General features: G+C 31.9%; 1 protein-coding gene and 1 pseudogene across 1 annotated transcript; one reads left to right on the top strand and one right to left on the bottom strand.

The window, feature by feature from the left end:
- Positions 1 to 6,209: 6,209 nt before the first annotated feature.
- Positions 6,210 to 9,435, bottom strand: LOC131803058 (armadillo-like helical domain-containing protein 3; annotated as a pseudogene).
- A 1,387-nt stretch (positions 9,436 to 10,822) lies between these two features.
- Positions 10,823 to 11,873, top strand: LOC131803059 (uncharacterized). The gene is made up of 3 exons (XM_059123983.1): positions 10,823 to 11,206; positions 11,260 to 11,413; positions 11,480 to 11,873. The coding sequence occupies exons 1-3, from the start codon at positions 10,949 to 10,951 to the stop codon at positions 11,677 to 11,679; spliced, it is 612 nt and encodes a 203-aa protein (XP_058979966.1). The 5' UTR covers positions 10,823 to 10,948; the 3' UTR covers positions 11,680 to 11,873.
- The last annotated feature ends 269 nt before the right edge of the window (positions 11,874 to 12,142 follow it).

Here is a 12,142-nt window from a genome sequence, read left to right as displayed (position 1 = left end):
TTCGATTCAAATGGTGGCACTCTGGCCGATAATGTATGGAATGTTTCACTGGAAATACCACCCGGTGCCATTGCACCCGGTGTGCGTCAGGAAATCTATTTTACTGTCAGTGATCCTCGTATGGGTCAGGCTGTTGGTGGTCCACCATTGGATATGGAAAATGGTTTGTTCTACTTTCTCTACTTCACCTCTCTAAACAACTGTCTTTCTCCCTCCTTTTTTCTGTGTTTTGCGTTTCTCTCTACACACATATTTTTTTATTATTAAAAAAAATTGTTTTTTTTTTAATCGATGTGTTATTAGATTTTTTTTAAAACTAAACCGAAATCTTTTGTGTATATATTTTTTCGCATTATTGAAATTTTTTTTGTTTTTTTTTTTAATAATTGAAATTATTATTTTTTTGTTTATTATTTATTTTGCATACCACTTGATGTTTTTACTTTATTTCCATAATTTTTTCTTTGGTCTTAATAAAAATTTTGTATTTTATTCTTAATAACAAATTCTTTGTATTTAAATTTTGGCATGTCTAAAGTTTTACTAACCATATTTATTTTTGTATTGCATGAACTTATGATTTGTTTTAATATTTTGTAATAAATTGTTGTGTGTATTAGTTTTTAAGATTTCAAAATCTAATTTGACCAGTATTGTAAGCAAATTTCATACAAATGTTGACTCAATTTTCCATTTGTTCTAGGAGTGAATAGTACACTCCCAATCTGAAATTGATATTATGGGTTCACAGTCCGTATATTCAATATTTTTGAAGCATTCAAGCCATATAATCAACAAATTTTGAAATTTTCGTATTTTGATTCCACATTTTCCAATGAATATCGTTTTCTTTTTTATTTATATTCTAATAAATGTATTTTTTATGTATATGCAGGGTGAGATAAAAAAAAATGCAACAAAGTCAACGCCATAATTTTTACATTTTTTTTAATTTTATTGAATGAAAGAAAAAATGTCGAAAATAGCATCAAATAAGTTTAAATTTGTTCGAATTGGCACGAATTATTGTCTTCAAACGGCCAATGAAACCGTCACACGCTGCCCGAATGTTGCTCTGTGGTATTTTGGTCCATTCCCGGCGAAGCGCTTGTTTGAGGTGATCGACACTTTAGTATTTTTAAATGCCAACCTTGCTTTCGGAGAGAGACGATCGGCTGTTATGGCGGCCCCCACCATCACCATGGCCGACGCTTGAGTTCTGGTGGCCAACCGAAGGTGCACATTTTCAGCAAGTAAACACTAACTGCTGGACAACGAATGTTTTCTCTCATCGGGAAAACCAAATTCAGCAGTTACCACTTTCGGCCAAGCGAAGCAAGACATAGATTAGCCACATTTTTAGCCATAAAGCTGAGGTATAAAAGTCCTGACAGCAATGAGTTCTGTTACACTTTAAAAAAGAACTTCTATACCTTCACCATAGTATGGAGGAAATCACTCTGTCTGTGGAAATCACTTTAGCTCCGAACGAAATAAAGTAGATTCATAAAATTTTACTCAAATGTATATTATGCCTGCTGCACGACTCTTGGTATTGAAAATGGGTCATGTATATCCACGTTTGTGTTATAACCCCATACAAAGTTACCTCCCTATTTTCGGTATTTTGGTGATTAAGCGACATTATTCACCGGAAATGTTTCAAATTTGGTATTTGAAGTTTGTAATGAATACTACAGCCTATGACAGAAAATTGTCTGTGCAGGTCACGCCTTCATATAGCTCCAAATATAACGGCATCTCCCATATTAGGTATTTTGATGATTTCAGCGCGGCATTATTCACCGGAATTGTTTCAAATTTGGTATTTGAAGGTCGTAATGGATGTTACAGCCTATGACAGAAAAATTGTCTGAGCGAGGAAAATTGTCCACGTCTTCGAATAGCCCACATTCGATATTAATAGGTTTTATCTACATTATTTACCGATTTTTTTTTCAAGATTAGCATTTGAATATAGACCCGCGTCGCCGTATAGGCCCTAATATAACGGTTACATCGGTTAAAATCTTGTGTATATTCTTACCTTCAACTAACTTAAATATTTTCATAAATAACCATAAAAAGGTCTACTTCACAAAAGATATTTTTCTCTTCTCACAAGTAAACGCTCTCATGCTCTTTTCAAAGTATACAACCGTTCCCATGTCATGAAATATCAAATGCATATTTCCAACAGGGTTTATTCCAAAGACCATGTTTTATAAATCGTGCCCCATTGGACTTCTTTATTAATATTTGTAAAGATTGAGAACCCATATAGTACTCATACAATTAAATGAAATTAGGATTTTTTTGAGAATTTTATATATGGTAAATCCATGTTCGCCGCCTGGTGTGATGAATGTCAATGACATCTCATAACTCTTAAAAATAATATATTTTTTGTTTTATTAAAATATGCTTGTTTCTTTTTCCTCTATGTTAATATGTATTTTGTTCTAACTAATGCATTTTCCAAAGCATACTTTCAGGCGTAAGTTCTATCATCAAATCACCCTTCATTTATTTTATTGCATGCTACATAATTGCATTTACAACTTTCTAACTTTGTTTTCATTATTAGTACTACTAATATTTTAATAATTTCAACTATTTACAAAACACACATACATACACACATATTTATTTACAACATAAAGAATACACATCTTCTGCATGTAATATTTTACATTTGAAATTTACTAATCCTCTCTTTTTTTGTATTTTCTTTCCTCCCCCAATTGCAGGTGAAAATGACAATGCTCTCTCCCCTTGTAATGTGTGGCCCGCAAGGTCTTGAATTTTTAGTACCAGTAACCCTCAATATACCACACTGTGCCGGACGAACAACATCCTTGGGTTTGGGCACTGAAAGCCACAGATAGTGAAAAGAACATACACACACATGATAATAATATGATTTGCCCAGTAATGCGGCAAGCCCACACAGTCTCCGTTAAAGTAGATCATTTCTAAAATAAATAAAAATTAGTTATACTTTAGCTATTATATATAAGTTATTATTAAAAACAAAAGAGATAACAATGTATTATTTGCATGTAAATATTCATTACAAAAAATTGTTTTATAGTTTTTAAAAAGAAAAGAAAAACGAACAACATTCAAACAGAAAACTAGACGCAATAACGCTATGATAAAGTCATGGGTATAGTTTGTGCCTTGAGCAAATAAAAAAGAAGGAGAGGAAAATAAATGGGAATTCAGTGATGAAACCCCCCCCCCTCCCATTATAATATAATTAATTTCAATTAAAACGAACGACTTTCAAAAAAGGGTGCATGATTTTTGAAAGGAAACGACGATGCAGTAAATAATTTTTAAATTTAAGAATAATATTACAATAAAAAAACAAAATCCTATCACAAGCATGTATTTTGTAAATATTTATAGCTATTATTTTTTTATTCTATTGAACTTATTATTATAATATTTTGTTTTATATATTATAAACATAGTTACTGCATTTCTTTCATCTTCTTCATTTCTTTCACAAAAACAGAAAACAAAACGTATGAACATAAAAAAATATTTATTAATAATTTAGTTACCTTTCATTTAATTGTTTATTAATTTTAAGCATTTTAAATGTTTATTTCTGTTTCAAGCAAAAACAAATCTTATTTTTTTTTTCTGTATGCTTTAAATATGTTTAAAAAAACTTCTAAATATTTAATTTTTTCTATTAATTGGTTCGAAGAATTGAAAAAAAAAAAACTTCAAAGCTAATGCAAATGAATGTTATATTTTAAATGTTAAAACAAAAAAAAAACAACCTCGTCGTTAAATAACACTTGAAAAAACTATATAATTTGTTTAATACATTATAATATTAATATAATTATTATATTATAGCTATACTACATCAAACTACTACTATTCACATTTATTCTTATATATATGAAAACAAAAAACATACATATTTACAATACATACGACAAAACATACTCCAATCCACACAGAGAAGAATAAATCATTACAAACAAATAAATAAACAAAACACAAAACAAAATAATAAAAAGCTTCAATAAAAAATTAAAAAAAAATAAAAAACGAGATATTTCAATTTATTTTTCAAGGCAAGTTCTTAAGGTATACAAGAGAGGAGAGGAGATAAGCAATAGAAAGTAAATACAACAAGTACAAAAAATAATTCTTCAAAATTTAGATTTAAGTTAAGGTTTTATTCCTGGGCCTTTACTCTTAGATTAGGCAGTTGGGGAAGATACCTGAATAAGAAAGGGGGCCTATTGTTCTATTTGTTATTAAATTTCGTTAATTTTTAACATTTTATGATTAATCTCCATCTCCATCCCCTGGAGTCGACATTATCCAACTTCAAAATTGAACTAAGTTTGACAAAAATATATGGATCCGAATTTTGAAGTAAATTGGCCGTATCAAATTACATTATTTCTGTAACAGAGGATATAAAAACAGTCCAAAGTTATCATTTCGTAACTTTTTAAAAGAGGTCACTATTTTACTTTCTTTGAAAAAATTCTCAAATGACGTCAAATTATTACTTTCGGCATTAAGTATTTTTTTATATCCTCTATATGGCCAGAAATACATAACCCATTCCCACCACACCTGGACTTTAAGGAGACAATATATAAAGTCCAAAAACAAAACAGAAAAAATTCAATACAAGGGTGGTGTTCCCTGCCTGACTATGTTTTACAAATTTCCAATTCCACCAAAATCTTCTAAACATTATAACAAGTAAAAAAGCTCTAGGTTCGGCCGTACCAAATTTGGAATACAAAGACGTGGACATGCACAGACAATTTTCTGTCATATTCTGTAGTATCCATTACGAACTTCAAATACCAAATTTGAAACAATTCCGGGAATAATGTCGCTAAAATCATCAAAACAAAACACCAAATATCGGGAGGTACCATTATAAGGGGCTATACCAAAACGTGGACCTGTACTGTCAATTTTCTGTCATAGGCTGTAGTATCCGTTACGAACTTCATATGCCAAATTTGAAACAATTCCGGTGAATAATGTCGCTAAAATCATCAAAATATCAAATATCGAATATCGGAGGTACCATAAAATGGGGGCTATATGAAGACGTGGACCTTTACAGACAATTTTCTGTCTTAGTCTGTAGTATCCATAACGAACTTCAAATACCAAATTTGAAACATTTCGGGTGAATAATGTCGCTTAACATCATCAAAATACCGAATATGGGGAGATAACGTTATATGGGGACTATGAGAAGACGTGGACCTACATGGTCCATTTCGATAGCAAAAGTCCTGCAGACATAATATACGTTTGAGAGAAAATTTTATCAATCTACTTAATTTCGTTCGGAAGCTAGAGTGATTTCCACAGACGAACGGACATCGCTAAATCGACATAGAATTTTATGCTGATCAAGGATATATAAATATATATTTCGAGGTGTTACAAACGGGATGACAAATTACTATACCTCCATACTATGGTGGAGGGTATAAAATGAGAAATTAACGTTATTTGTGAAATCGCTAAAATGTCCCCTTATTTAAAATATTTTATAATATTGACTATATAGTAAAAACTACAATATTTCCTCTAACCAGCTGCGCAAGTTTCATTAAAATAACTCAAGTCATTGCGGAGTTATAGCCAATTGAACTTTGACTTGTGGTTAAAATATAGCTGCTAAACAGTTCTGGGCGCCTGCTACCACAAATGGAAAAATACAGACTTTTTACATATCTTGAAGAGGCACAAAATAACAGCGAATGTTGCCACCTGTTGCTGCATTACAGTGAGTTTAAAATTGTACGAAAATTAAAGCATGATTTTAGGGATAACTTTACAATGCAAAGTCAAGGGGACAAAAATGTATGTCTGCGTATAATTAAAACGCCTAAGGATATGCTTTAAATTTATAAAATGTAAACAGTCAAGGGGAGATATTGGCATTTTCAAAAACTTGATATAACTCCCAACATAATTTGAAGGTTTTTTCCTTTTAAATTATAAAATTACACATTAAGTTTTACTCTTTAATAAATATATTATTTAATTCATTAATAATAGATTTTTGTATATATTCTCAATATATATTATTGTTTCTTTTTTTTAATATATTTGCAAATTTTATCTAAATTATTTAAAAAATTGTTTGTATGTATATATGCATTAGATTCGTTTCATAGATCGATCAAACAAAATGTTGTGTTCTTATTTTTTTCGATTATGTGACAACAGTCGTACACACGTTATTGTACATGGTTAGTATAATTTAAATAGCTAAGAGAAATAATACATAGATTATTATAAACTTTATATGCAATAATAATAGTAGTAATAAAAAGAATTATTATTAATGATAAAAAAACAGTCATTTCTTTTAATGATAACTCTATGTATATGATAAGATATACATATATACGAAATAACAGATGGGAGCGTGGCGAAGAAAACTTAAATACATTAGCAGTTTACGAATTGGAGGATGTTGATGTTAACATGGCATCGGGTTCAGGTATTGTTGATACAGCTTCCTTAACATAACCATAGATTTGTTTGCGCGTATCGGCCACAACGTCACGTACCATATTTTTGAAAAATGACGTATGATGTGGTGCCTCCGCATAACGATCATAATGATCGAGAGAATCTTGTAGTTTTAGCGTAAGATCGTAATTTTTTCTCACCACATCCAAAATTTGTTCTTCCGTCGGTGTTGAGAGGCCCTGTTCGGCCAGCCATTCTTTGATTTTTATTTTGGAAATGTTTAACAATAGCCAAAATGTTAACCAAGGCATTTAATAGCTTTATAACATCATCCTTATATTCACAATCAGGCATGGTGGTGTAGCGGAGGACTGAAATTGAAAAAAAGGGTTTAAAATAATTGAAGGAAGTGCAAGATATTTAAAAAGGAAGAAAGGGGATTTATAAGAACTGGATCTAAGAAGTCCGTCATCGATTTAGATAAATTATTTGTTTCAAGTTTCTTGAAATGTCCAATTTGCAGCTTGAATATTCAATTTGGAAAGGAACATAGAAATTAAATTATATTATCCTCGTTATAAACCTACGAAAGGGGTTTAAAAGTTTCTTGAAAATAGCTTTCTTGTAGGCCCTTGAAAGAGGTTAATAATTTTTTTACAAATATATGCGTTGTGGGCACTGGGAAAAATTTCTAAATATACACGTTCTAGGATATTGGAGAATTGTTCTTCTTCAAAAAAAAAATCTTCTTAAAGCCTTAAAGGAGGTAACTGAAACATATTCAAAATACCAAGTTATAGACACTTAGGGCTTTTCAAATATTTAAAACTTTACTTTAAGGGCGCTTGTTAAATATCGTCAAGTCATCGAGACAGGTGAACCTTGCAAATTCGACTCTAAAGGCGACCATAAGACTGCAAGGACAAAAACAATAACCTACCCATTGCATGCAGTTCCGTGAAAACTTTCTCTTCTCTATTCAATTCATAATACAGCTCATCATAGCTATTGGTGGTAGCCAAAAACGTATCACCATATGTTATAAACAAATTGAAATATTAACAACCTAAAATATTCAAATAAATTAATTTTTCCATTCACTTCAAAAATGGATCCTTACATACCTGCAACGACAAATGAAATATATTACATTTCTTGACCAATGTCTGTTCCTGATTCACCAAAACCGTAGCAAACCAATCAGGGCGGACACAACTCTTTCCAGGGATAATTCAGACGCACTCGACAACGTTTCTGATAACACAGTATGCGATGTATAACACCAATACACAACAGATATAGTTCCATGGGGAATTTCTTCATTAAATGTGATACGATAAATTCAACCAAGAGATCCAATAGAGTAGCAGCCAAGGGTTGGGATTTGCCCACACGATCAACATTTAATTGCGATGACGCATTTGGGCACGATGCAGCATAACTTTAAAGGTTAAGTTGCTATCATGCATCATGGAATTGGCATATTGATCTTCGGAAATGCAGGTTAGTATTAGGAAACACAATTTCAAATTGGCAACACTGGATTCGTTTTTGTTATCCTGCATTACAATGGAACTGCAAGGTAAATGGAAAAAACAACGAATTATTTATTTTTCAAGGATTAAAGAACCAAACCTCTTACCAATATTGAAAAACAGCCACCAACAAATTCGTTGGATACTGGGTCATATCGATGATGGTGCATTTGCCAAATCCGGCACTGGTTGTGTTAAACTTAACGTATTACTGGGCGAGGGTGGGGCACTTGATTCGGTTTGTGTGTGGGCCAAAGTTGTGATAAAGTTCCTATTTAAATGCACCGCCTCATAGAGGGCCAGCAATAGACCATTATTGGCCTTGATCTGTTGTACACGTTCACAGCCCTCATCCGACACAAACATATTACCCACAATATTCGACAGCGATGAGAACCACGATGATGATTGTGCATTATTAAGGCTTTGCATATATTGACGACAAAATCAATTAACGACTGTGATATCATTTGTCCATATCCATTCAGGGCTAGTTCATCGGCCAAAATAGATAATTGCACTATATAAGGATTGGTAGCTTCATGTTTACGATAATTAACCAATATTGTAAGAAGTATAACAATATCATGACCATGTTGGGCTCTCAGCGTTGGATCACTCAACAGTTTTACAAAGGCATCGAACAAGGTGTTCATCATTAAGTATTCCAGCAGGACATTTTGACTGACATTATCCGTACCCGTGACCAAAACTAATAGCAATTTTAGGCACATGAAACGGGCATTTTCTGGGACATCACCTGTGAATATAGATCAAATTAAATTCATATGAACTAAATAAAAAGAGGCCACAAGACTAGATCTGGCTTGTTCAGGCATTCTAGGAATTTATGCCGCTACTCACCCAACAATATCCGATTACAATGTACCATTAGCTGTTTCATCCATTTATCCATATGCTCATAACCAAATATATCATTCAATATATCATATGAGGTATCTGCTGTTGATTTTTTAAATATGCCATAGAACAGGGAACACAAAGTCTGCATGCTATTGCACAAACGTTTGGGATGATCTAAACAAATGAAAAAAAATATTAACAAATCTAGCCACACCCTGTTGCTCTTAGTTTTCCCACAACATACTGTGAAGTTTTTGTTGCTTTAACTACAACTTGCTCCTCTCTACTCACCGGTATCCAACATTTCTATACATTTCTGGAAAATCATATTCAAATTTGGCTTTACCACAGCGAATTGTTCACCCGTCAACTTGGTAATTTCACCCTCCAACACCTCAACATTGGGTTGCAACAAAAAGAATTCATTCCAAAATTCTGAATGTTCAGGACGACGTTCTTGACTAGGATCTTCACCACGAAAGAATAACTCATAGATGTAGACGACCTTTTCTTTGGGTCTCTTTGAGGAACCGCTACCACTGCGTTACGCGATGTCATATTTGTTAAACAAAATTAATAGGGGGCTATTGTATTTTAATGGTTTGTTTTAATAGTTTTCTTTCAAAGAATCTGGGGAAACTATCCTTTATTCGTGCTTTCTTTTGTGTGTCGCAGTCAATTGAAAACGTCATTTATTTGCCTTGCTAAAGCGTTGGTAGGTTATGTGTTGGCTTTGTGATTTTCGTTTGACAGTCAACAGCTGTTCTCGTATTACATGTTGATTAAGGGTTATTTAGATTTAAAGATTTATAATTGAAGTGCTGTTATGTATGAAAATAATTATTTTTTTTAATTACCAAAACAAATTAAACACACTAATAGAGGCTTTTTCAATGTAATAAATCCAGAAAAGTGGCGGTTGCATAAAAATTAAGAAAAAAAATTCATCAAAGGAAGTTAGAAAGAAGTGAGAAATTTAAACTTCGTATTAAATAAGAAAAATACAACTCTGTATTAAAGTTTATTATTATTTTAAATAGATTTTTAAAGCATGCAACTATTTGTTTCGATTGCTTCAAAATTTTTATAAATAGAAAAAAGAAAAAACATAAGTGAAATGTTGGCATTTATTTTTATAAAATTAAATTTAAACATGAACTTCAGCAGAATATGAAAATATTTATGTTTATTTTGTATATACCATGGTAGAAGAATATAGATAGACGCATCGACACAGCTGCTGGGACAATGAACTGTCAAAACAATTTTTGAATTGAAAATGTTGAATGAAAAATTATTTAAATTTGTAAAAATTGATGAAAAACGCGAATTATAATGACCTCCGAATGACGTCGTATAAGAAAACATTTAAAAATCTACTTATATTTGAAAACACATTTAAAAATTTTTGACATATCAATGTTTCCAAGCGTTGATGCATCTACCTGTATTTTTCTACCATGGTATATACAAAGACTGCGTATATGTTTTGACATTACAAGGAAATTGTGGATTCAGATCATTTATATGACTTACATTGTAAGGGATTGCATAATAGGTCTGACAAGACCACTGAACGAATTTCCTTCAAAAAAGTTCAAGTGTGACCTATTGTCAAAAACAGATGTGCGTTGACACGACCTAAGGAAGTTTAGCGGAAACGGTTCCTGACTGTAGACCTATTATTACGAGCCGAAGGAACTCTTGCCAAAAAACTGATTTGGGTTATTCTACCAGCAACCAAGCTTAAATGAAATTTAAAATATTTTCTTTAGGAAGCAGAGTTTTTTCACACAAACTACATTACGCTGATTAATATTAAAATTACGGGAAATGGTCCGCCAAATAACAATGTTGTATTAAGAGGGGGAGATTACCGAGATTACCCAACACAAATGAAATTCAGAGATTTTCATTTATATTTTGTGATAATACAATTAATAATGCATTTACCTCAAGACAGACATCGGCATGAGCTTAATTCAATTTAGTTTATTCTCAGAGCTTGCGATAATAAAGTAACCATTGATCCCGAACTGCAGCAGTTCATATTCGAAATGTTGTCATGGTTTAATCGTATACAATCAACCATTATCATAGGATGTTTGAATATTTTCATTTACTGTATGTTTGCTGCTGTAATTTTGGAAAATTTGGAATATGATCGATTTCATGAGTATGACTATGATGACTATAGTGACATATACAAGAGTTATGAACAGCGGGAACATCGAAAATTATATTGTATGATCTATGTGATTATGTGTGGAATAATGATGTTGCTATCGGCTTTGCTGATATGGGGCACTGTGAAGGTTAAAATTGTGAAGATTTTGTAAATGTATATTAACGTTTTACTAAAATATAGAAACGACCCCCATACATGGCCCCTTGGCTCTTGGGTTCATTTGTTGTCTTGGTGTATAGCAGCATCGTGGTTTTAGATGATATATTTTTAAAATCCTCGTTTGTGGGTGTGGCCAATGCGTTTTTATTTTTCACTATACTTTTCATTGTGTTTGGTAAGAATCAAATCGAATCAAACAATTTTTATTTAAATAATAAATTATTTTTTCTAATACTTTTAGGTTTCCAGACATTTTGTTTGGCCCTGGTGTACAGTGTATACAGGAACTTTCAATTGGAAATTGCTTTAAAATATTCACGAAAGCAATTGCATGAGGAGATCCAGCAAGAGTGCTTGGAAGAAATTGCCCCAACATTGGCGACAGAGATAAAATCAGAATCAAAATTGAAAGCAACAAGAAAAAATCGTATAGGAAGTTAAAACAAAAATAAATTGTTGCCGTAATTGTGGATTATCTAAGGTTATTTTAAATACCATCATTTCCATGGTAGAAATAAGAAGGTGAACTCGTGAAATCATATGTTTACAATTTTTTCTAAATTATATGACATCTCATTCTCAAAATGTATATTTATGAAAATTCAAATGGAAAATTATAGGAAAATTTAGAGCAATACAAATACGAACAATATAAAGTTGTTTGAATTAATTCTACCAAGACCATTTGTTAATGACTTATATATGTGAAATAATTGTAATCAAAAATTTAGTCAATATTTATATATTTTTTATACCCTCAGCCATAAGGCTAGAGAGGGTATATATCATTTGATACGGCCAAAGCGTGCCTCATCGTCGGTCTGTCTGGCTGGCTGGTGCGCACGATAACTCTCGAAGAGGATATTCGATTTGATCCAAACAAGGTACATCGTAATATTATTAT

The sequence above is a fragment of the Musca domestica genome, unplaced genomic scaffold, assembly GCF_030504385.1.
Source record: "Musca domestica strain aabys unplaced genomic scaffold, Musca_domestica.polishedcontigs.V.1.1 261, whole genome shotgun sequence".
Lineage (NCBI taxonomy): Eukaryota > Metazoa > Arthropoda > Insecta > Diptera > Muscidae > Musca > Musca domestica.
The sequence above is the reverse complement of the archived record's forward strand: the minus strand, read 5'-3'. Positions and strand labels throughout refer to the sequence as shown.

Bases quoted from the DNA above. Each gene is read 5' to 3' on its own strand.
- LOC131803059 (XM_059123983.1), top strand. From the start codon at position 10,949: ATGTTGTCATGGTTTAATCGTATACAATCAACCATTATCATAGGATGT. The intron at 11,207-11,259 runs GTTAAAATTGTG...ACTAAAATATAG, and splicing joins TGATATGGGGCACTGTGAAG to AAACGACCCCCATACATGGC. The intron at 11,414-11,479 runs GTAAGAATCAAA...TAATACTTTTAG, and splicing joins TATACTTTTCATTGTGTTTG to GTTTCCAGACATTTTGTTTG.